The sequence below is a fragment of the Ochlerotatus camptorhynchus genome, unplaced genomic scaffold (assembly GCF_037179485.1).
Source record: "Ochlerotatus camptorhynchus isolate MF236.1 unplaced genomic scaffold, CSIRO-AGI_Acam_v1.1 ptg000577l, whole genome shotgun sequence".
Classification (NCBI taxonomy): Eukaryota; Metazoa; Arthropoda; class Insecta; order Diptera; family Culicidae; genus Ochlerotatus; species Ochlerotatus camptorhynchus.
In genome coordinates, this window is record NW_027041058.1 from 3,233,733 (window position 1) to 3,260,222 (window position 26,490).

The window sequence follows — 26,490 nt, forward strand, 5'->3', positions numbered from 1 at the left end:
ACCATCACACTATTGCCAAAATCTTTTCATCAATATCGATCATTATTAACGGGTACATATTAATTTTATTCAATTAGTATATTATACTGTCATTACTGTTCATGCTATCATTGCAACTATTCATTCAGGCATATTACTATTCAGCATGGAGAATGTATGGGAGCCGTTCTAGGGGTTGTTTGGGGCATGTGGTTATACGTTACAATTTGACGTGATCATCATGTTCCACTCACGTTTTGGAATGTGGCCATGAGACTTGAGATTTGGCCTTCATAAGACACCCTTCTGTATCGCAAAATCATTGCTTAATTTCGATAAAAGCTGTGGATTCCGTTAAATGTTGACCAATTGTTGATAAGTTCGGCACTCCACTGCAAACTGTGAGCAATTTTGGATTTTTTTAAATCAATCTTATTATAGTAATGACCAATTTTTTGGTAAGAAAACATGATCAATGTATTTGAAAATTATGATCGGTGCTTCAAATTGAAACCAAATTCAGCTGAAATTGGAGAAAAATAGATGCCAAGTTTCAAATAACAGTGGTCATTTTATACGATTGCTGAGAAGATGAAAGTACAGAGCTGATAGTTCCGTTAGAGTACGGCAGTGTGAAAATTGTATATAGAGAGTAGAAAGCGAGCAAGGACAACTTTGAGGAAGGTACGAATCGGGTTGATCATCTCTCTTTACCAAACTCCCCAGTTGGAGCGAGATGGTGAGGGGTATCCTTTTATAATGAAATTGAAATCTAGAAATTGCAGTATTAAATTCAAATTGCATATGCAATTGGAATCTGATAAATGCGTGGCGATGATAAGATCAAGCTCGTTTCACGGCAATGGGACAGGCGTGCTGTGACACAGTAGTATCGACACGCATTTTGCAGGATTGGTATTATGACAATTAACATAACTTTATGTCAAAGTTAACCTAACTGATGTTGATGACTTGTAGCAAATTAGTAAGTTTCAGAACAATAGAAAAACGGCGCCGGTGGTGTAGTGGTAAGCGTGATTACCTCTCACCCCAGCAGACCTGGGTTCAATCCCAGTCGGCGCCGTCGGGATGTTCTGAGGCATAACATCTCTGATCACGCCTTCCTTCGGATGGGAAGTAAAGCCGTTGGTCCCCGGTTCATGAGTTGATGGGTCGATAGGTAGGGTCCAGGTGTGGGAGAGCTGCCTTCCTGGCACGTGGTAGCATTGGTGCTCAGCACGGAAAACAAGATCGACGGAAAAAAACAAAACCAAAGGAAAAAAAAAAAGAACAATAGAACCATTTCAAAGTTGCCGTCGTTATTAATGATGCCAATCGTTGCCTACTTGGTTGAATACTTTGTTAACCCCGGTTTCGATGATCGTTCGACAAAATCTATAAGTATTTACTGAACCGTGAATCCCTTCAAATCTAGAAAAACTCAGTCCGTCTCATCCGATTCACAGCAAAAATTCCAGCGGCTCGTGTTTTCATGCTAAACAGCTTCTATTTTGACTTCACTTCGATCAAGTTCTATCAAGTGGCCGGTTGAGAGTGTGTTGTCAATACGGCAGTCAAGACGGCTGAAACGGGTTACCTCCAGCGACAATTGGTCAAAAGTCTGGAAGATCTGGTCATCCAATACGACGGTACAGTTCGGAATGCGATCGGCGAAGTCGTTTAGTCTGTCTATGGTGCAGACTGGTTGTATCCCATAATCATGAAAATCAAAATCAATGCACGTTCGCAGTACATATCAAAGCAAATCAAAATTAAGCCGGCTGCGGAGGGAATTTTGAAGAAGTCTTTGTGGGTAATGCTATGAAACTTAGAAGCTGCTCAAACTGGGGCTTACCGACCGATACGTTTGCGATTGAGAATGGATCATAGTGAAAAATGCCCGCCAGTTGCCTTTGATGATAAATTTGGAAGGCCGCCCAAACAACACCCAGGCTTTGTTCCAGAAAACGCTTCTTATTTTTGGATTAAATATTATATACTATCGTGGGTATCCGATCTCGAAGCGTACAACGAAGGATCAGATCAAGATTTTCTGCGAGAGTTGAGGTACATTTACAAGTTTGTTATGCAGAATAATCAATAAATTAAAAAAGCTTATCATAGGAGGGTGGCCTGATTCGAATACCGGTCTTGCCGAGAATCATCACGAGTGGAAATTTTAACATTTTCACCTGCGTTTTCTCTCAGTTATTCTCGTCAGTCTCAATAGGTATGGACTTCAATGGGATAACCACAGGACTTTATAGGGATGTCCATATAATTTTGAAAGAAGTCCCAGTACTGTTGTGGGATGTCAATACGTATTAACCCCACATATTCCATCAGACCTGGACTGGTGTACGATTTCCTTGGCGCAATAGCAAAATCTTATTAGAACGGATCATTGCAGTAAGAAATGCAATTACATTCTATTCTATTCCACCAGATCCGGTTATTTTGCAGATGCATCGCTGTCACTATCCTTCTGTAGAACGAGCTGATATCAAGGGACCTCAGTGCGATGGGTGGCCTACCGATCGGTCAACTGTAAGGCCTTGGTCATTACTGAGAAAAAAAAGTTGAGTCTTTATTAAAAACTGACTCGAGGATGTTGCTCCTAGGATTGGGAAGAATTTGATAGGTAGCAGGCGCGCTACGCCTTCGTTTCTGTACATCTGCCAAGAATCAGCACTTCATCGGTCCGGAATATGGTGGATGGGTCCAATTTGCTTGAACACTGCACAGGTTTTATGGCTTTCACTTCCCGAAGGGAAGCTGATTGCTTGCCATGATCCATAAGAGAAATTGAGAATGTAAACACAATCACAAAAGTCGTAGCTTTCGGGGTTGCCAAACTCATGGATTATTGACACCTTGATAGACATGTTCGGCACAGCTCAATCACTCGGTACCGATTTTGGTGTGCAGAGTTGAATACCCATTGATTTTAGCTGATTCTTATCCAGGGTGTCTACTAATTTTGTTAACTAAAACTTCCTGAGTTGTCCGGGTTTTTCCAGAAATTTTCGTTGTTTTCTATTTTTTTTATTGTGATTTTGCGAGACAGAAGGGGGTCGTAGGAATGTCAAATCTCAAGTCTCAAGAAAGTTGTTTTCTAATTGCACTAAAACATTTGGTAAAACAACTTTATTTCCATAAACGTGCTCAAGACATGACAGCCTTTCCAATCAATACCATTAAACGTTGAAGTTTAAAATTTACTTAAATCTAAGATCTCACAAAACATCAAAGCCTTAAAGCTTCGATTGAAGTCCAAGATCTAGAAACTTTTCAAAGTTCCAAAACCTCAGAATTTGAAGAATGAAGTCTCAGTCATTTGATTAATTCCATGTTAAGGAAACTACTTTTTCCTATCACGGAAAAGCCTCGTTTTCTGATGACAAAATTACGCATTTTCGTGCACAAAACGCACGGATTTTTTGTTTATTCTTTAGCTAACAAAAAAAGCAAAAATTTGTTGGAGGAACTTCTTGCTAAAATTTTCCAATCGCGAGATATTTGCGATCAATCATGTAAATTCGAGAATTTTTTTGCTTTTTTATAGCGTCCTGAACAAAACCTTACTTTAATTTGAAGTGTTTCAGTTGACAAGGTCATGTGATATTCGATCATTGCGAGAATTTTTATGTACCACTTCAACACTGTTACGCATTTGACCACAAACGTTTGGTGGTCCTAAAAAGAACCGTTTTGTCGTGATGGTTGAGTAATGCTGAGCTTCTAAGGTGTTCAACACAAATCAGGCTGGCGAGCTGTATGTTATTTGGAACGAGGGTGACGCGCTTAGCATAGATAGCCCACAGCAGCTCACGACGAGGAATTGAATCCGATCAGTAGCGGTGTGGCTTCTTCCTCCTTCTTTGCTGAATCAAGGGCTCTTGAGGGCAGCCTTTCGTTGTGTACTGGAGAAAAATGTACAATGCAACGAGCCGAAAGCACTACTACTGCTGCTGCTGCTGCTTCACCACATAAGGTTATTGAATAAACACCGGTCGGCGAGAACCGATGGAATTCGATTTTGAAATCTGTGTTAGGGAAAGCGCTTTCGGCAGGAAATCGGTGATATTTTTTTTTATTATTTTTTTTTATTATAGTCACTTTAACGTTCTTGGGTCATTTGTGACTTGTCCGGGGGTGAGATTTGAACTCGTGACTTTGGCGTGAGAGGTATGGATGCTAACCACTACGCTGGGGTTGCCCCCCGGTGATAATTTTTATCACCATTGCAACAGTTGGACATTTGTGTAATTTTTAATAGTGACCTATTAAAAATTGATAAGACTTTTTTTTGTATTATAGCCACTTTAACGCTCTTGGGTCATTCGTGACTTGTCTGGGGTGAGATTTGAACTCGTGACTTTGGCGTGAGAGGTAAGGATTTTAACCGCTACACCGGGATCGCCCCCAATAAAAGACTTAATTTCAACAGATTCGCAAAAAAAAAAATTCTATCGATTGGCGTATTAAGAACTGAAATCCATCATTTTTGAATCAAAATCAGACCACTTTCATACTATGACCGACTTTTGGTTTTTGAAAATGCATCCCCAATGTTGCCTTAAAAATACATGGTATGTTAGATTTAAACTTATGGGAACTGACAAATGTCCAGAAAATACTCTTTAACAAATGTATGGTGGTCCTGAAAAGGACCGTTTTGTCGTGATGGTTGAGTAATGCTGAGCTATTAGGGTGCTCAACACAGATGAGGCTGGCGAGCTGTATGTTGTTTGGAACGAGTGTGAGGCGCTTGGCATAGATGACCCACAGCGGCTCTCGAAGAGCGATCAGTAGCGGTGTGATTTCTTCAGTGGGCTGCAGCTCGCTGCTTGCGGGCAATCTATAGTTGTGTACTGGAGAACAATGTTCAACGCCACGCGCCAAAAGCACTGCTGTTGCTGCTGATGACGACCGACCGGACACCACCACACATGGTGATGCACCGGTCGGTGAGACCGGATGGAATTCGATTTTGAATTCTGGGTTAGGGAAAGCGCTTTTTGCAGGCAATCAGTGATAATTTTGATCACCATTGCAACAGTTGAACATTTGTGTAATTTTCAATAGCTAATCTATTATTAAAAGTTGATAGTGTTCATTTTAGCAGATATGTACAAACATTTCCAATCGATTGGCTTGTTTAGAATTAAAATCCATCCGTTATTGACATAGTTATAAGCCAAGTTTTTTTTCTACCCAATACGTTGCCGAAAGAAGTATCCCACGTAAAACAATCGTATCTAATATAGTAAGCATTGACTGAAAGTCGAGTCTTAAAAGTCTCAAAAAAAGTCTAACCTTTCTTAACCTAATCTTAGTAATTTTGTCATTCAACAAAATGTCAGTTCGAGTTTTAAAAAATTTCGTAGATCTCATTGTTTTCGAGAAGAATTTGCAAGCTCAATCTGTCAATTCGACCTAGTGTTCTTTTAATAACTTATGTGTAACTGAGGCTGTGTTCCATTTGGTGAATTTTCACTTAAATTTTACACTTCAAAAATAAATTATAATGTTCAAAAATCCCTCTGCTGCTGATCGTCGGATTTTCGAGAAGGTGTTTGTCAAAATTGATTCCTGGTCTGTCAGTAATAAGTCTGGTACAATAGCAGGTTTATTTGAAAAATTTCCATCTTTAAAATTTAAGTGAAAATTCGCCAAATGGAACACAGCCTTCGATGCATTTAAAAATTCTGAGACTTTTAAGAATATTTCGGACTTTATAAAATAATATTCAAATTTTGTACTTCATAAAATAAGCCTAATTAGGGGAAATGGCTCTAATGTTGGCCTATGGATCTAAGGTTGGGTCCATCGCTAAAAATCTGCTATTTATCAATTTTATCAAAATGAACGCGTTATTGGGACGGTACTAGTAGATATTTTGGTCGCTATTGAAAATTTAGTCGATTGCTGAATTTATGTATGGGCCCAAATTAGGGGCATTTAGGATATTTTCCCTATTTGACAATTTGTAGTGATCTTGAAATCTAATAAATTCTCAAATTCTTAAAATTTATTTTGTGTTCAACAGAGATGTGGGGTGGAAGGGTTTTCTCCGGTTTTCGGCATATAAAATAAGATGCCGTAATAATTTGTTTAAGTGACCTCAATTACTGAAATAAATTATGCCGGCAGGGTGTCCATTCAGCCGGGAAATCCGGGAAAACACCGTTGATTTGGAGTTGCCGTGGAAAAAAACCGGAAAACCTCAAATCGGTACTTGAGCGTGTCGGTGATCATCTATTTTTGCCTGTGGTGGCGGGGGGATATAACCCTCACCATCCCTCTCCAACGGGGGAGTTTGGTAAAGAAAGATGATCAAACCGATTTGTACCTTCATTCATAAAAGTTGTCCTAGCTCGCTTTCTACTCTCTTTATATACAATTTCACACTGCCGTACTCTAACGGAACTATCAATTCTATACTTTCATCTCCTCATCTATCGTATAAAAAATTACCACTCTATTCTGTTATTTGAAATTAGCATCTTCAACTATGTAAATCGTTGACTTCACACAGAAGTAATATAAAACAAATAGTTAAAGAACAATTTTGGTTTTATCATACTCTTGTAGGCCATAATTTGGAATTGAAGAATCATTTAAACCTTTATAAAACTTGCAATGTTACTTGGAATCAATCAATTTTAATTTAAATAAAGAATTATATCCTTTTGTTTACACATCTGTTTCCAACACTATGTTAAAGTATCGAAAATCCCCAAAATTACAAAATCTCTATTCTTTTCTTTCACTCGCAATCTGTTCGCGCACGGTGCAAACGGTGATTTGTTGTTGGCCGTTGTTCCTGCCACCATAGCTTACAGAGTATTTTTTTTTAGAATTTCTGTTGGTGTCATTTGAAGGAAAATGTTTGAGCGAGACATATCTTGTTACGAAGCTACTTAAATATAAGAAGCAGATTCATGCCAATAAATAAATGTCCGATCTCAAACTCCTTGCATGCTCCATCATGCTTGGCATGCAAATGTTTGACACCGGACACAATCAACGAACTGAGGTGATTGGTCCAGAGATAAATTAGAAATAATTTCTGCACTTTGTGCTAACCAGCACCACCATATTAGTTAGGACATCGTAGAATACCTTGGTTAGTCTGTAAAACATAAAGATCTGACTCCATACCTCTGACGTCAAAGACAAAGTACTTAATTATCTTACAGATAATTCGTCCAGCTCAAACTTTTCAAGGGGTAATCATCATTAACATGAGTTCAAATTTAAGTCACAAATGATCCAAGAGTGTTAAAGTGACTATTTTAAAAAGAATCAAGATCTGAACTCCAGGCCATTTTGGAAAACCAAATAATCCATATCAATGATGGTATGGGGCTTCACGAAGGTTTACCATAGACTGATAAATTAAGAATTAAGTCGAATCATCGTATGCCTTGTTGAGTCTGCAGAACTTCACGAACAGATATCCGGGATGATTTTGATAATCGAACTATGTTATTTTTAAACACAATACTTAATACGCATATATAAATCTGGTAAAAAATCCGACATTCGAAATTATCGTGGGATTGCTATCATTTCGTGCATTCCAAAACTCTTCGAATCATTTATAAATAAAAACGTTTTTGGAAAATAAAACAAAGAATAACTAGTGCACAACATGGCTTTTTTAAAGGCCGTTCAACCCGAGGAAGACGACTCTATCTACGATGCAGGAAAGATTGTGTTTTGCTGTGGCTAGCTGCGTGTACGCTGAGTAGATAGAAAGAAGATTGACGATGATTCTGAAGATTTCCTGCAAGAAGGTGATGCAAGTAGATGCGAGAAATGAAAGAAGATTTTTCGAAGATTGATTCGCTAGTTGGAGATTTGTTAAGTATCTAAACTTGAGATTTAGATGTGTTTTAGTGATTGGTTCAACCACTAAAACTTTTAGGAATTTGTGGACTTCGTATTAAATACAATGGACAGAGGTAACCAAGTAGAAGCTCTATATACGGACTTCAGCAAAGCGTTTGACAGAATTGATATCCCAATGCTGATTTTTAAATTAGAAAAAAAAAGAAATTGAGATGAAGCTCATCACCTGGATTAAGTCATATTTAGTTAATCGCCAGCAAATTGTAAGATTCAACGAGAAAACATCTAAGTCACGTCAGGGGTTCCCCAGGACTCGCACATAGGTCCCCTTTTTTTATTTTGTACATTAATGACGTCTCTCTTATTTTAATAAATATCAGTGTACTTATGTACGCTGATGACATAAAGCTATTTTTAGAAATAGGATGCGATAACGATATGAATGTGTTTCAGAATGAAATACATGTTTTTTTACAGATGGTGTAGTAAAAGTTTATTGACACTAAATATTAAAAAAAATGTAATCTTATAACGTACAGTAGAAAACTAAACAAACAAAATCTTTGTATTACATTAGGTAATGAAAATGTTCAAAAATGTGAAAATGTGTAAGAGATTTAGGTGTTATTCTAGATTCTAAATTGACATTTGTGGACCATTATAGCACAATAATACATAGAGCAGGCAATATACTTAATTTTATAAAACGTTTCAATCTCCACTTTAAAGATTCTTATACAATAAAATCAGTTTACGTTGCTTATGTGAGGTCAATATTAGAATATTGTAACGTTGTTTGGTCACCTTATATGAAAAAGCACGAAGAACGAATAGCGTCAATCCAAAAGCAGTTTTTATTATATGCACTACGTAAGTTAGGTTGGACGGCTTTTCCTCTCCCGTCATATGAAGCACGTTGCTTGTTGATCAGCATTCAAACATTGAAAGAACGTCGGGATTACGCATGGATTTCTTTATTAAACAACATCATTTCGCAACGCATTGACTCAGCTGATCTATTGTCAAGGTTAAATTTGTATGCACCTTCCCGACAATTACACAATCGACACTTCTTCGCAGTAGATCGCAATCGGACCAATTACTCTTAATTTGGACCGGTAAATCAGATGATGATAAACAGGTCATTGTGAAATGATTGACCTAAATATGTCCTCAACAGAATTAAAAATATATTTCAGAACCCTGCGAAGTCTTAGAACATAAGTCCTAATGTTCATATGTAGTCTACAATTTGATTGATTAACGAATAAATAAATAAATAAATTTACATGAAACCGGACAAAATATGTTGGGGGCATCCGGAGAAAACCAGGAATTTAATTTCTCAAATTCAGTTGAACTCCGTGGAGACGAATTTTATAAATGGCATTCAATTCGGGTGTTAATGGGTTAATTCTCGATGAACATTTCAAATGGTCCTATCTGCTTTGATCGATTATCTTCATCGACTTTCTCTTTCCATAACCACTGCTATGCAAACAGATTTCGCGCTAATTCTATCACATAGTTTGATAAAGGAGGTTCTTATCTAGCGTCCAAAACGTCAAATACAACAGGGAAAGGTTTTGCACCTGAGTTATTGACGAAAGACAAAGTCGATAAAGCAATTCGCTCAATGCAGATAGGACCTTTTGAAATGTTTATCTGAATTGTTTTTTATCAAACGTGGATTGTAAATCGTTCCAGTTATTCCTTTAATATTAAATATTTGACTAAATTCATCACTGCGTGATAATATTCTGGATCCCCCGCTATCTGGTGGCCCGCATTTCCCTCCACCTTTGTCAACATATCACGAATGATAATACAATTTACCCGAAAAAAATGGCAGTGCCAAGCATTATTTCAGTCTGCTTATTCACCTCATAATCTCCTCGCTCCCCATCCCCTCCCCCGGCAATCCGTATTTGATTCCCTCAGTTAGCATTTTATGTATTAAATATGCAAACACTTATCATCATCGGCATCATCACCACCACCACAGCCATCACCATCATTAGCAACAACAACAGCAAAGCCAAAGTTCTCTCATCGAGCTGTACATATACCAATGCTGACTGCCGTGGCTGGGAGCTGAAAACAGGACAATCAGTCCGTTGCCAGTTCCCATTGGATGGTTGGTGGGTGTTGAATTGCTTTCACCTCCTGTCTCATTCCAACGACGCATTCGGATATCCAACCCCCCCCCCCACCTGAGGTCCCAGGAAAATTCCAAAACCCCCATGCCCCGCCTCCTCTCACTCGGTTTAATTTTATTGCATCCCCACAAACCGTTTCCAAAATTGCATCAAAATCCCCCCGCGTGCACCACCCAGCTCTCGTCAGCAGCATTCGGTGCTTGGTGTTGTCCTTTTTTTTCGTCCCTGTCGAAGGGTGAGGCGGAGGCTGGTTTATAAAGACACAGCAACAACTGTACTGCTGATAACATTTTATTCCATCCATTGCCAAATGTGTGGAAATGCGCATGGATGAAATATTTCACATATATGTGTGCCTTATTGCCTGTGCAGATGATGTTCATTGTGCACCGGAAGCACGTCACTCAGTGGGGTACATAAGTCCCTTGGCGTCGCTAGAATCTGGCAGGGGGTGTTACAAAGACAATTAATTTTTCAAATAGTTCGTCGATTTTTTGTTTGTAGTCAACTCTGTGTGGTTCTCAATATGGTAGGTACTATAGTCGCTATAGTTATAGTCTGGCAGATAGAATTTTGATCTAGTGGAACCAATTTAATATATTGTAGAACAACATTATACTTTTATAAACAAAACTTTGATAGTTCTTTCCTCGAAAACTGGTCACAAAATAATGGCAAAATCAGATAGGGGAAACTTTTCACAACCCGGTGATGGTGTTGATTTGCGTAGACAGTGGCGTCGCGTCAACATGTGCAACCTGTGCACGACACAGGTGTAAATAATTTAAAAACATGCGTTTAGATTTTTATAGATTTTATGGCCACATTATGGCTGTACTTCTTTACTCCAGACCACATGTGACCATGCATACACTATTTTATAGTGGATTTCAATTAAATTTTCGACCATGGATTGCTTCAAAAGTGATTAAATTCAGTTCGAATGGTCTGCCTAATCCCTAATGCATTGATTTCTAAGCATGTCGATAAGACTACCATGACAAAACTCGTCAAATAGTGCACCTAAAAGCGATCTTTTTTGGGTGGCGGGTTGCAAGTTTGTGAATGGTCCAATGCCTGATGTAAGCCAAGCAGACCTTCTATCACCTCTTGAAACATACCACAAATTTTCCACGATACATGGCGGTTTGCACCACTAGTTGTAATAGAAATTTTCAGCAGTCACGCGTCAAACGGGAGCAACACGGAAACAGTAGTCTGGTACGCTTTGGACGTGTGATGGATTTGTGATGTATGGGTGCCTAAAGTGTGCAATTCTCGCAGTGCACTTGGATATCTGATTGCAGGCAAAGAGAGTAATGGAGAAAGAGAGCGCAAAAGCTCGCTTTCACTCTATTTACAGTTGTAAATCTCTCAATTCTAGATAGAGCTGGAATTAGGGCTTAACAGCTTTTGTAAACAATGACTTCTATCGACGATTTCTAGGAACTCAAGGCACGCCCACGCAAACCAACATAACCGTCGGGTAGGGGAAGTCTTCTTCTACCCGATGGTGTTGTTGATTTTCGTTGGCGAGCCTTAACTTTCTAGAAATCATCGAAAGAAGTTATTGTTTACAAAAGCTGTTACGCCCCAATTCCAGCTCGCCTGTCAAAATTTATGAGCTTCCCCTGGCTAATTCTGATAGTGTTGTTTTGATGACTAAAGAGTTGATTAATTCAAGTTTACTACCCAAGGGACTACATCAATTTTCTCTAGATTTTGACACTGTTTTGTATCAAACAATGATTTGGAAGTGTTTGACGGATATTATTCATTACACTTCAGTCGAAAGAGTTAACCTTGTGATAAAAACGAGAATTAGTTAGGTTTTGCAATTCCTCCTTCTTCGGTTAGAGCGAAAAGGGCCATACAAGTTTTGTTTACACAAGATGCTACACAGCAAAAAAAGTTGTTGAATATTACATCGAAACTGCTGCAACCAGGTCAATCCATCGGTTGTGTAATATAACGTTGTACGATGTACATCGATTTTGCGAACAAAATTACATCCATTGATGTAATATTGTATCTGCGTTTTGCTATTACATCATTATTTCATACATCAGCTTGAATTACGTTGATCGATATTACATTTTTTTTTGCTGTGTAGGCCCTTCAAATGTTACGTTAGGTAGTGATTAATATAGTAATTGAGAATATGTCCCTCGAATTCATGGTGGTGGTAAACTATAGCGAACAAAGCTAAAGGGTGTCCACGATGAAATTGCCACACTATGAAATTGCTCTAACTTTTTAACCGTTGGGTAGAATTTAATGAAAATTTGGGTGGATTTAGTTCATAGTGCATTATTTACATCCTGCAAGTTTTAAAGTCCTGTGATCAAAACTCGCGGAAATGGAGTCGAAAGAACACCTCGTGCGTGATAAAATCTTGCGCATTCATCACGAGAACAAGGATCTCTCGCATCGTTCCATCGCTAAAACGTTGGGAATCGTGAATTCCACGGTGTCGCGAGTGATTAAGCGGTTTGAGGAACGGTTGACCACCGATCGGAAGCCCAGAAGTGAAGGAAAAAGTATTCCGTACAACACCAAAAATCACAACCGCGTAGTTGGGGCCTTCAACCGAAATCCGCACGCCTCCGTTAGGGATGTGGCTAAAAAGCTGCACCTAAGCCGAAGTTTTGTCCAGAAGGCCAAAACTAAGGCTGGGCTTCAAACGTTCAAGGTACAAAAGGCCCCTAATCGCGACGAGAAGCAGAACAAGTCCGCCAAAACCCGTGCCAGGAAGTTGTACCTCAACATGCTGACGAAAGTTGAATGCTGCATCATGGACGACGAAACATATGTGAAGGCCGACTTCAAACAGATCCCCGGCAACCTGTCTTTCACGGCCAAGGATAAGTTCAGCGTTCCGGAGCATGTCCGCACTCAGAAGATGTCCAAATTTGCGAAGAAATTCCTGATTTGGCAAGCCATCTGCACGTGCGGGAAGCGGAGTGCACCTTTCGTGACCCAGGACACGATGAACGGACAGGTGTACATAAAAGAGTGCCTCCAGAAGCGGCTGCTTCCTCTCCTGAAGACCCACAACGTCCCAACAATCTTCTGGCCGGATTTGGCCTCATGCCACTACTCCAAGGACGTGCTGAAGTGGTATGCGGACAATAAGGTCAATTTCGTGCCGAAAATGTTCAACCCTCCCAACACTCCGGAGCTCCGCCCCATCGAGAAGTACTGGGCGATTATGAAGCAGCACCTTCTTAAACGACCTAAGGTAGTGAAGACAGTCGAGGAACTGAAGAAAGTATGGGTTTACATGCAAAAAACGGTTGATTCACAGGTTGTGCAGAATCTTATGGCCGGGGTTAAGGCCAAGGTGCGGGTATTTGCGTATGGACTGTAAATAAAATACGAGTAAAATGGTAAAATGAAGTTTAATAGTTATTTCTCAATCCCTGAAAATTTGATGGCAATCGGATGAAAACTCGAATTTTGCGAATCAATTTTGTGTGTGGCAATTTCATCGTGGACACCCTTTAGGTGCACAGGTAAACAAATGAGGCACGCGACGCCTCTGTGCGTAGACGAGCCTTGAGTCACGAGAAAATGGTTTCCGAAGTTTTGTTCCCAAAGCTAATGTGCTCTTTTCTGTTGTTGGTCGTGATCAGGGGGTAAGTCAGTCTGCCACCTTGCGACTGTGCTGATAGTGTTTCTTGTGTGTTTTTGGGTGTTTCAGGGTGTTTCTGTGTCGAACGAGCTGTCAAAACGTTAAGCGGCACCATACAATGTTTACTGGCAACCATGATTTCCACAACGCTGAAAATGACAGATCCCTCTGCGATCGTATAGTTGTTTATTGGCGTTGACGGGGACTCTGTAGCTCTTTACTCCTATGGTAAAATCCAATAAGCAAACGTCAGACTGTGCGAGATACATGGTGGACTGTGTACTTTCCTTTCACTGCAACGAAAATTCCCATAAGAAACTGTCAATCTTAGCAAGAAGAGACGATGTTTTGACGGTGTCATCATCGCCAATTATACGGAACAAATCTTTGGAGAAAACGGGTTCAACGGCAACTGGGGAGCGGTTCTTTATAGATCATAACAATCAAAAAAAACTACATTTGAAGACCCACGGTCTGGTGCACTGAAGGGTAGAAAAGCTGTCTACGGAGTTCCACGAGGCTACGAACGGTTCTTCTGATGGAAGCTCAGTCAATTCCAGCACTTCACGTGACCCGAAAAACTTTGTTTGAAGACTCCTACCACCAACTCAGGCACCTACCAGCTTACGAACAACGGCGAAGGCTGTACATTATCTTGCGAGGGGAAGAAGGTCCGGATTACGGTGGCGTTTCTCGAGAATGGTTCGCATTAGGTCCTCAATCCAATGTACTGTCTGATAGAGTATGCCAACAAAAACAGATACAGTCTACAAATCAATCCTGCCAGCTACATTAATCCAGATCACTTGCATTATTTTTTTAATTTGAACGCTAGCTGATATCCTGGCTCATATAAATAAACCAATCGCTCTAAATATTTTCAAATTTGACAGGTTAGATAGGTTTGTTTACTCATTAAAGAGGTTCAGAACAATAAAAAACATCATACTGTCAAAGGTGAATGATAAAATCAGATCATGGATCGGTCTATTATAAACAACCCATGATGTAAACATTCTTGGAAGTGGTGCCAGAATTGATGAAAAATTTATCTTTTATCGGGTGACAGCCTGCATGACAAGGTGTTTGGAGTGTGTCACAGTGTGTTTTTGTGGGTTTTAACATAAGGTGGCAGAGTGATATGCTCGATTGGTTCCGCTATTTGAAAGCTCAATTGGTTCCCGAGATTCTATCCGTCAGACTATAAATATAGTGACTATAGTAGGTACTACATATTTTTCTCTTCGGATAACCAGAATGCATATACAGTTGGTTCTCTATACCCATCAAGTAGAACTATCCACCTACCCTCTTCTAAAACCATTCTCTAGCTAATAATATATCACACTAAAGCTTCATGTTAGATAACATTTCCAACCAACTCAGCAAGTAAATGTTACTGGATTTTGTAGTATTTTCAGGTACAGGTCTTAGATTTTGTTTTATCTCTAAAATGGATACCTAATTATTAACGATCGAGATTTTAAATCCTAGACGTATTAAATTATTTTTATGTCCGTTATAATTTCATCTAGGAAATTTTTCCTCGTGCCATAATGAGACTTTTCTTAAACTGCGATCTAGAAAAGTTATCTAGATCTCAGAATTATGATTTTTTTCTATGTTACAGAAGATGTGTTACAGAAGACTCTATTCTTGGGAGGAATGGAGCAAAGTAAAAAGACGACCAGTCCGTTATAGCGAATACAAAGAGCAGAAGATTATTTTTATTACAACCAGTGGCGTCGCCCTAACCTCAATCTACCTGTTCAACAACTTTCAAAACTTAAACAAATGAAAACATATTACCCATCAGTGAAACTAGAAAACCCTGTGCCTTTTGAAACTGAGTTGAATGTAAACATGATCATAATAAAGTTTTCAACATTGTTGAACATATAAAAAGTGAGGTTACGTGACGTCACTGATTATAACATTCATGGCTACCTTAGTTCTATGTATATTTAATTCTAGACTGCAGTTCTTCGCGTTACTAAACGCATCGCTTCATATATATATTTTTTTTTTCTAAATCCGTGACTGAACATTTTTCTCTGTGGCTCAATTAGGGTTGCAAGTACCGGTATTTCGGTATCGAGTGATTCAGTACCGGTAAAATACCGGTACCAAGGGATCTTAAGAAAATAAATGGAAATCGAGTTTGGGATGTTTCCTTGGTCACTACTTCTAATCTTTTTTTCAAGAATAACCTAGAAGCAGTCTTGTAAGCGGTCACGGTAGTCGACACATTTTCTGTGAGAATCGACTGCCTTTGCCTCCGACACTTGCAAAACAAGCTATCATAGTACAGTACCAATCTAAAATGTCAAATGACAGGCTCTGTCATACGACATTGTCGCCGAAGACCGTCACGAAGGTATGTATTTTAGTTTTTTCTCATAATAAGGGCCGCTGATGTTATGCTTGTGTGAATTCTGAAAATAGCAAGCAATGATGTCCTAGGAATAACATTTCTGATCAGAAATGGCTTAATTTACACCAAATTGGGGAATTAGAACGAAGTCACTCATGTCATATGATAGTTATTTGATAATTTTCTTTTTGCTTGAATGTTATTCTACCGGTTGTGTTGTGTGAGAGAGACGACAGTAGAGCATGAGTGTACGAATACAAACAGACTGTCGCGCACGACAACGAAGCGAGTGTAGTAAAAAAAAGTTAACTGTTTTAAACCCTGCCTAGAAGTGCTAAAGCGGCTATAGTAATGAAATAATTGATTTATTCAATCTCACGAATATCCTATTATCTTGAGTATTATTATGATTATTCAATTCCAAAATGCGAAGTACGTACATTCAACGTATCACCTCCCATGCGAGAGCTAATTGTTGTCTCTAAATTTCCAGACACATACACATGATTCTTCTGAAGTATGGTGAACCCTAGGACCGGGACAACTTTGGTCTATATATCATAACATGTTTTGATATTTATCCTTACTTAGAATAGCCTTAAAAATAAACATATTGGAAGAACAAACATTTTTCAGCTCAAAATGATCTGTGTTTACATGTATTGATTTTTGAAAATAATTTAATATTTCAGAAGATATTATGAAATATTTAAATATATTTGGAGTTATATCTAAAGCCTGTACTCGAAAAAAAAAAAATGCACCAGACAAAAGTGTTCGCCAAAAATTTATTTTAAGTCGGATTTTCTTGAAACTTTCAGGGAATGAACTAATACATATGGATTATGTTTCGGCATAATTACTTTATTTCCTTTCTCTTCAACTCCAGCTCGTTCTTAAACACCTTGGACGATTTTCGAACAAAATCTTTCCACCGGACGAATCTCTGGTGAATTTGGGGGGTTGGCGGTTTTTGGTACAAAAACAACGTTATTGTCTCTGTACCAATCCAACGTCGATCGCGCGTAATGGCATGATGCCAGGTCCAGCCAAAATAATGTCTCACCTCCGTGGGACCGCAGGAAGGGCAACAGACGCTTCTGGAGGCACTCGGTGCGGTAAATTTCACTGTTGATGGTACCCATTGTGATGTACGGTTTACTCAGTTTACCGAATTGGCATATGGCCTGCCAGAGCAAGTATTTCTTCTTCCTTATGTCTTCCGGAACATCAAACCGTGATTTGGCAACGTAGAACTCCAGCCCCGGTATCTGCTTTGCGCTGCCTTGATGTGGGTTTCGTCATCCATAACCACACACATCGGTTTCGTTAACCACTCTCGATACAGCTTCCTTGCGCGGGATTTGGCCGCCGTGTTTTGTTGATCACGCCCGTTCGGTGCCTTCCGGACCTTGAATACACGACGCCCAGCTCGTTTCATGGTTTTCTGAACGAACCAGGCGGAACACTTTGCCTTCAGAGCAGCGTCGCGAATCGAAAGGTTAGGATTACGCTTGAAATAATCCAACACCTTCCGGGCCTTCACAGGGTCAGCTGTGTTCGATTTTCTTCCATATCCAGCCTACACTCCTTAAACGATTTTACCACCTGAGACACAGTTGTATGGGTGATTCCCAGTTGTCTTCCGATCCATCTCATGGTCGCAGTCGGATTTTCCATGACGGCGCGCAAAATTCTCCGGCGATTTTCTTCTTGTTTCGATGACATCTCAATAACCACTGAACCGATTGTTATGAAATTTTGCACATGTAAACAATTCACTCCAAACTAGTTATACCCACGGATAAAAAAGTTACACACGGATAAAAATGTTGCATTTTTTTCGAGTACAAGCCTTAAGTTGTCTTGTGCAAACCGTAATGAATGGTTTAAAAAGCATTGTGAAATACTTTCTTTTCAATTCTCCTGCTCAAAGTATTCAAAGCTTGTTGGTTCATGATGTTTATCAAAATATTTCAAACTTGGTTTTTCACGACGATTTATAAAATATTTAGAAATTATTACTCGTTTACAGTGCTACTAAAAATGCTTTAAAATTATAATAAAGATCGAATATTGAAATTTGCTTTATCATTTTTCAAATGACCAGTACCAAAAATATCGGTATTTTCTCATACCAGTACCGGTATTTCGGTATTGGTAATATTCTAAAACAGCATTTTTTCTACACTTGCTACACTTAGGGAATATTGAATAGTATTGTTTATAAAAAGTCGTTTTACCGTTCAATTATGACAAGGGGCTGTCCATATACATCGTGGACAGTTTATGAGGAGGGGGGGGGGGGGGGTCAGCTAATGTCCACGGTTCATACACATTTTCAGAAAATTATATGGATGATGAAACATGCTCACATGAAATATGGACAGCTTCCAAGTTGAAAACATCCTGTACACATTAATCTAAATTATAGATCTTAAGCCACTTGCAAAACTCATAAGCACACATTTCAAAAAACGTGTAACGACTCTTTTTGCTTTTAAAAATGTAGACAACCCTATTTCCAATCTTTCTAAAATTAAAATAATATGCAGACCCCATGAATTGTAGAGGTACCACAATTGGGTTCTTTAGGTGTATTGAGGTAATTGCATATTCGTAATCTGCGAGGGGGACGACTCTATCTACGATGCAGGAAATATTGTGTTCTGCTGTGGCTAGCTGCGCGTACGCTGAGTAGATAGAAAGAAGATTTATCACGATTTTGAAGATTTCCTGCAAAAAGATGATGCGCGATGCAAGTAGATGCGAGAAATGAAAGAAGATTTATCTAAGATTTATTCGCTAGTGTGAGATTTATTGAGCATCTAAAATTGAGATTTAGATGTGTCGCCCCCCTCGGTAATCTGCATCACAAATAGAACCGAAATCCAAAATTTCATCGATTTTGGAGCACTGGAACTATTTTAAATAAAAAAAATCACCATCTTGGCGCCCCTCGACGGTACTTTGTATGGGAGTGAGCTGTCAATTTGTTAGTTTTGTGTCAAACAGTTTTGTGATTATTTTGCTTTAAATTTTGATTTAAAAATCGAGATGGATGTAAATGGGATAAAAAAATATCGTTGTTCTCAGAAAACGAAGCTTTTTACCCACCGTATTCTGAGTGTTAAGAACCGCGAAACTTTTGAGATTTGCACCGGGAAAACACCGGGAATTTTAAAATGAAAACTCACTGGCCACCTTGTCAAAAGCTCGCATTATTCTATTCCTTTTCACACAAAATAACGCGAGCTTTTTGCAATCTAAAATGATGAATCGAAAAAAGCTACTTTTGAATTTTTCGAAATTGCATCAAAGTAAATTGCGCCTTAAGGTGATACTCTAAGGAAGCCTTAGCGTGAAACATAAAAGGCACAAATGTCAGCTTCCACAAAACATACAAATTTAAAATTGCTACTCTCTGTTTGTAGTAGCACAGCAAACAAGGAGTAGCAATTTCAAATTTGTATGTTTTGTGGAAGCTGACATTTGTGCCTTTAAAATTTCACGCTAAGGCTACCTTAGAGTATCACCTTAAATCCCGTAGTAATTTACGATTCTCATATTTCGGTACCGTTTCCATCGAGCTCTCTGATTAACGCCCGAAAGTATGCAATGCCACGCCACTATCGGCAAAAAACGCCCCCTTGCACTATCTACTGCTTACGTCCTTGTGTACACATAGATACATGAGAAGGATGGGGAAAAGTATATCCCAGTCAAATTAAATCCGGAGCCAAAATTACCACAGCGTTTTCAGTTGAAACACAATTTTAATCGTGTTTTCTCTTTCGTTCTATTTGCAGATTTTCAACCTACCGTCTAGGATGTATTCTGCAGTACAATAGTCAGCAGCTGCATTCCAACAATGGAAGGTGCCAATGGCAATCATCCGCCACCCATCCCCGGGGCTGGTGATATAAAACCGGATGGCAATGGCGGAGTTGGGCCTCCTTCGGCCTCCCCAGGGATGCCTCCGATGCATCCATCCGGTTATCAACACTACGGTTACGGTGCACCGCCACCGCCAGCGATGATGGACCACCACGGCAAGGATCCATACTACCATCATGCCGCGGCAGCCCGGCACTACGATCCGTATTCCATGCATGGTCCATACCACTCATATCAACATCCCTACCACCATCAGGCTCCCTATGGGAGTCACTCGTACCACCATCAAGCACCATCAGGTTACCCCCATACTGCGGGGATGATGCCACCCGGAGGTCCACCAGCTTCCTCCTATCCGGGATTTCCCGGCCACAGCCAAAACACAACGATTCCTATCCCAGCAGTTCCTCCGGCAATAGCTGCTCAAAAGTCGCCGGAGAAACCGCCAGGTACTAGCAAACCGGAACCGATCACACCGATTCGGGACGACAAAAACATGCTCATCGGTCCTACGATTTCATCCGCAGGACATGACGTCACCGACAGTGTCGCGTCCGGAATTCCTCCCAAGCGCAAGATCGAAATTCTGGACAATGTATTGATCAAAAAGTCCAAGCAGGAACTGGAGGCAGAAAAGCGTGAAACCTATCCGCTTCCGGTGACAGAAACGGCCACCGGGCCGGTTCAACCAACACCATTGCCAGCGCCGCCAACACCATCACCACCTCCGCCACCGCCGGCACCACCCAGTGTTAATACCGACTCCAGTAAATCGTCCTTTCAAATTTCTAACATTTTGGAAGATAAACCGAAAGTGGAACCACCCCCATCGGTTGAGGAACCAACTCCCGAAGCGGAAACTGTCCCGGTCGAACAGCAGGACTCGGCTTCTCCACCCGAGGAGAAGCAACCATCCGAGGAGAGCAAGGAAGAACCGATAATCGAAAAGGAAGCGGATAAAAATGATCCACTAGCGCTTCCGCCGAACACGGAAGAAGACGAACCAGCCACATCGACAACTCCACCATTGCCGCCACTACCGCCGTCGCCACGGTCTCCGCCGCCACCACCACCACCACCACCACAACAGCAAATGGATTTTGACATTTCCGAGAAGCTGAAGGAAATGGGCGAGATCAGCGTCAAACCGGTGTCCAAATCGGACGCATCGAACGCTAGTAAGGCGAAAGAGCTGGAATGTACGGAGGAGATTTCGCTGGAAATCACCAAGAAGGACGCCGCGATGAGGAAGGTCACCAATATGCGGAAGAACATCAAAGAGGTGATGGATGATAATCAGCTGGATGCGTCGACACTGGCTGCCCAGCGGCAGGAGTTGGAACGTTTAGCTAGGGTACAAGAACAGCAGCGGATCATACGGGAGGTTCAGCGGCAGCTGGCATTGGAACGGCAGACGAACAAGACGGAGCAGAAAGTGATGCAGTTTCTGCAGGGCCATGCTTCAATTCTGAAGACGCAGCAACCGGGAACATCGACGCCGGTGAAGGTGGGTTACGTAAAGAATCCGTTCGAAACGAGAGGACGCCCGCCGAAGGCCCGTCCGATACAGGCCAATTTGACTCCTTCGGTGAGTATTGCACCGGTAAAGGCTTCGGGAGCGACAGCAGTCGGAGCATCATCTGCATCACTAGCAGGTCTTATGCCGTCGATCCCGATGAGGCCGTTCGATGATGTGATGGATAGCGACGAGGATCTAGATGATGAGGATGATGAGGATGAGGACAGCGAAGCGGAGTTCATACCGACTCCGGAGAAGAAAGAAGTGGTCACGATTGATAGCTCCTCGGACGATGATTGCATTGTGCTGTCCGATGACGACGAAGAACCGGAGGATGACTCGGACGATGATCCGCAAAACAGTGGAATGCACGTGAACGATACCTACAACGTTCCGGATGATAAGGGACGCGTAATAATCAACGTCGGTCACACCGAAAGCGAAGAGGACATATTTCTGGCACCGCAGATTTCCCGAATCATCAAACCGCATCAGATCGGGGGTGTGCGATTCTTGTTTGATAACATAATCGAGTCGATTGAGCGGTACGACACGAGCACAGGATTCGGCTGCATCTTGGCCCACTCGATGGGCTTAGGGAAGACACTGCAGCTGGTTTGCTTCTGTGATATATTTTTAAGGCATACCAGCTCGAAGACGGTGCTGATTATAATGCCAATCAATACGCTGCAGAACTGGTTGAACGAGTTCAACACCTGGCTGCCGGCGGACCCGGAAAATACCCCTTTGAAAAATCACGGCGAAGTGCGCCCTAGGAACTTTAAGATCTTCATACTGAACGATAGCCACAAGACGCTCAAGTCAAGGGCGAAGGTCGTCTTGGAGTGGGCTAAGATCGGGGGAGTTTTGCTGATTGGCTACGAGATGTATCGGCTGTTGAGTCAGAAGAAGATGACAAAAAAGAAAAAGAAAAAGAAGAACGAACCGGCTGTCGTAGAGCAGGAGAAAGAGTCTACGGAAGATCAGAAGAATATGTTCGATGAAATCCATGAAGCGTTGGTCAAACCTGGTCCGGATCTGGTGGTTTGCGATGAAGGCCATAGGATTAAGAATTCCCATGCGGGTATTTCGGTTGCTCTGAAGCAAATCAAGTCCAAACGGAGAGTAGTTCTAACCGGATATCCGTTGCAGAACAATCTACTGGAGTACTGGTGCATGGTGGATTTTGTCCGACCCAATTACCTGGGAACGAAGACCGAGTTTAGCAACATGTTTGAACGACCCATCCAAAACGGTCAGTGTATAGACTCTACCCCGCAGGATATAAAGCTGATGCGTTACAGAGCTCACGTTCTGCACTCTTTACTGCTGGGTTTCGTTCAGAGACGGTCCCACGCAGTTCTACAAACATCGCTACCACAGAAAGAAGAATTCGTACTCCTAATACGCATGACGGAATTCCAACGAAAGTTGTACACGGTTTTTATGAACGAAGTTGTCCGGACCAAGGCCGTTCCAAATCCTTTGAAGGCGTTCGCCGTTTGCTGCAAAATTTGGAACCATCCGGATGTGTTGTACAATTTCCTGAAGCAAAGCGAGCGTGACTTGGATCTGGAAATCGAAGAAGCTGAACCGGCTCCAATAATCAAAACTGAAAACCCGTTAGTGTCTCCTCCACCAGAGCTACCAGCACCACCTCCGCCTCCTCCTCCTCCTCCTGTTCCTGCTCCTACTCCTACTCCTACTCCTCCAGTGGAAGAAAAAAAGGTGGAAAAGGAAAAGAAGAAACCTGGTAAGAAGCCCGCTGCTCCCAAGCCTCCCAAACCGCTGGCTCTTAAGAAGGATGGAACTCCTCGCAAGCCAAGGACAACCAAGAAGCAACAGCAGGCTCTCAAGAGTCAACAAGCTGTCGGTAAGGATGGAAAAATGGTTCCCGCTGCTACCGTTAGTCCAAGCACATTGAACAAGGATCCAGCCCCAGCGGAAATCCCGCCACAAATTCCTGCTGTAATCCCCGTTGATCCAACAGTCGTCAAACAAGAGTATCCTACAGACGATAGCTATTCTCAGCAGGTACCACCGGCTCCTCAACAACAGCAACAACAACAGGGGGTATATCCGGGATATCAAAGCCAAGGCTACCAGCAACAAGCACCCCCTCCAGGGGCCCCTTACAATTACAACCAGGGTAGTTATAATCAGGAACCGAACGGCTACAACAACTACAACAACCAGTATGGATCTAATGACCCGTACAACAACGGCAACTACGGTAACAACTACTACGGGCGTAACGACTACAACTACAACCAAGGCTACGGTTACGGATATGACCAAAACTATCAAAATAACTACGGAAACGGTAACAACTATCAGAACAACTACTGGGGCAACAACAACTACTATCAACAACAACAACAACAACAACAACAGCAGCAGCAGCAACAACCCCAACAGCAACAACCACCACCATCGCAGAACAACTCCTACAACAATGGCTATTATGGCAATAGCAACCAGTACGGCGGCTATCCAGATCAGCAGCAACAACAGCAGTACAACAATCAGTACGAGCAAAAGTGGGATCCGAATCAGACTACGGCACCACCTCCACCAGTCGTTGATCCGACCCAAGCTGCCGTCGGCTATCCGACTAACAGTACACAAGATCCGATGACGGCAGCAGCACCGCCACAACCGATGGATCCAGCAATCACGCAGCAGCAAGCGAATGCCCAGTATGCGGATCAACCGTCGCTAGAAGACCTGAAGGATCCAGTCAAACCGTTGGTGCTGGAGGTGAAAGAGGAAAAGCCCTCGGAAATTGTCGACATGGACACCAAGATCATCACTAAGGTCGAGGAAGATGTAAAACCCCCACCGATGGTAGAGATAAAACAGGAAATCAAAAGCGAAGTGAAGGATGAAGTGGAAGAAATGAAAGGGATTGTAGAAAATGGAGAAGAGAAGGCAGTTGAGGTGAAGGTGGAAGTGAAAGAAGAAACTAAACAGGAAGAGGTTGTGAAGATGGAACCATCAGACGAAGAAGTGAAAAAGGAAATTGAAGAAAAAGTGCTGGTTGAGAAGAAGGAAGAAGGCGAAGAAAAGAAACCCAGTAAAGTGAAGCAAGAAATCGACGAGGACAAGCTTAAAGAAGAACTGCTCAAGATTGAGGATGAGTTGAAGGCGAAGGAACCGAAGGAAGTTACTGGTGGTGCTAAGGATGGTAAGACCAAGGATAAGGACGAAATTCCGTACGAGTGGGCATTCGAGCTGATGAAGGGATACGTCCCGGATCTGCTGGAGAGCTCGTCGAAGATGGAGATCTTTTTCTACATCCTCGAGGAGAGCATCAAGCTGGGCGATCGGATGTTGGTGTTCAGCCAGAGCCTGCTGACGCTTAATTTGATCGAGCGGTTCCTGCAGCGCAGCAAGATTCCCGGAACGGAGAACAAGTGGGCGAAGAATACGAGCTACTATCGTGAGTATTGGATGATATCTTATGACTATTTGTGGTTGTTGGTGGTAATGGTCAATAATTAGCTGCACGAGTTTGAAAAGACGATGGATGCCTTAACAAGTCTAGCATCTAGTCATTGTTGATTAAGCAATGTACTGTCAACTTCGGAACTTTTACCATCCCGTTTAAAAGGGTGACTTCATCAACCAACTTGATCGGGAGACGAACTACATTCAGTCAAATCAGAGCCTTAGTGGAAGAACGAATACCTGATGGCTAAGAAGATGAGCTTGGATAGGAAGAGTTTTTGTGGAAATTGCTTGCCAGATCATCAGTTTCCGGGTGTCTTTATCGGCGTACAACTTTGTTAATACTGCACGTATCGAGACGAAACTTTCCCCACTGAATTCAAAACAAATCGATGACAAAACATACCAAATTCGACCATTCGAGCACGGCTATAGAATAAATAAAGTATCCGGAATCTGAGTGAATCAGACTTTATCAGCGAAAACTTGACCTCTGGACGATCGTATTTCAGGATAAGACTGATATGCGATTACTTTGCTTAATGGGACAAGCTGACTTGATGTTGTTTTCAAATTTTTCATTATCAAAGTCCGTAGTTTTATCACGCAATATGAAAACAGATGTCAATTGATATTGGATAACGTTGTTATCTTCAAATTGACGATAATCCATATGGGACTGATATGCGATTACATGCAGCATACTCGCCGGAATATGTTGAGGCCATTGCTCCGGAACCAACGGAACGATGTCAAAAACATTCAATAACGTTCAATGGGACCATGGTATCTTTCTACTGTTCCACACTGTGCTAAACTAGTGGAGCATCGTCATGACATTGTGACTGACTTGCGGTTATTTTTCTCATTGACGTTAAATGTAATCGCAAGCAGTGATGGCATAATCATTAGCAAATTGATAAAGGGTGTCCCACTTCAAATTGCATCACCCGAAAAGCAACGTCCCGAATTGATTTTGCGCAAGCACCTGGAAAATCCTCAACTTTCTCATCGGGACATCGGAAAACAACTCGGAATCGTGCAGTAAACGTTCAGTCGTGTGATTAAACGTTACTACGAAACTGTGAGCATCGAACGGAAGGAGAAATGCGATCAGAATGGATGTTCTATTAGTGATCAGGATCAGAAGCGGGTCGTGAAAGTGATTAAGCGGAATCCCAATGCTTCGGTCAGGGATGTGGCCAAAAAGTTGAATCTGTCCAAGTCTTTCGTTCAGAAAGCCAAGTACGGGAGGGACTGCATACGTACAAAGTGCAGAAGGCTCCAAATCGTGACGAACGGCAAAATACGGTGTGAAAGTCATGGGCCCGGAAACTGTACACCCAGATGCTGACGAAACCTCATTGTATCATCATGAATGATGAGACTTACGCCAAGGCGGACTATCGGCAGCTTCCGGGGCTACTGTTTTTCACCACCCAGCACAAGTTTGATGTTCCGGAGGAAGTAAGGAAGCAGAAACTTTCAAAGTTTGTTAAGAAATACATGATTTGGCAAGCGATCTGCTCATGTGGCAAACGGCGTGCGCCGTTCGTGACTACCGTCCCTGTAAACGGGGAGATCTACCTCAAGGAGTGTCTACAGAAGCGTCTGCTTC

General features: G+C 41.5%; 1 protein-coding gene across 4 annotated transcripts in view; it reads left to right on the forward strand.

The window, feature by feature from the left end:
- LOC135713680 (uncharacterized) overlaps nt 1–26,490 on the forward strand; it is a 57,567-nt gene that overhangs the window by 3,514 nt on the left and 27,563 nt on the right. For 3 of the 4 annotated variants that reach the window (XM_065236845.1, XM_065236847.1, XM_065236848.1), the window contains exon 2: nt 19,816–24,864. In XM_065236845.1, coding sequence (XP_065092917.1) covers nt 19,878–24,864 — 4,987 coding nt within the window. In that variant the 5' untranslated portion in view covers nt 19,816–19,877. The remainder of the gene's footprint in view (nt 1–19,815; nt 24,865–26,490) is intronic. The other variant, XM_065236846.1, reaches the window with a different exon arrangement.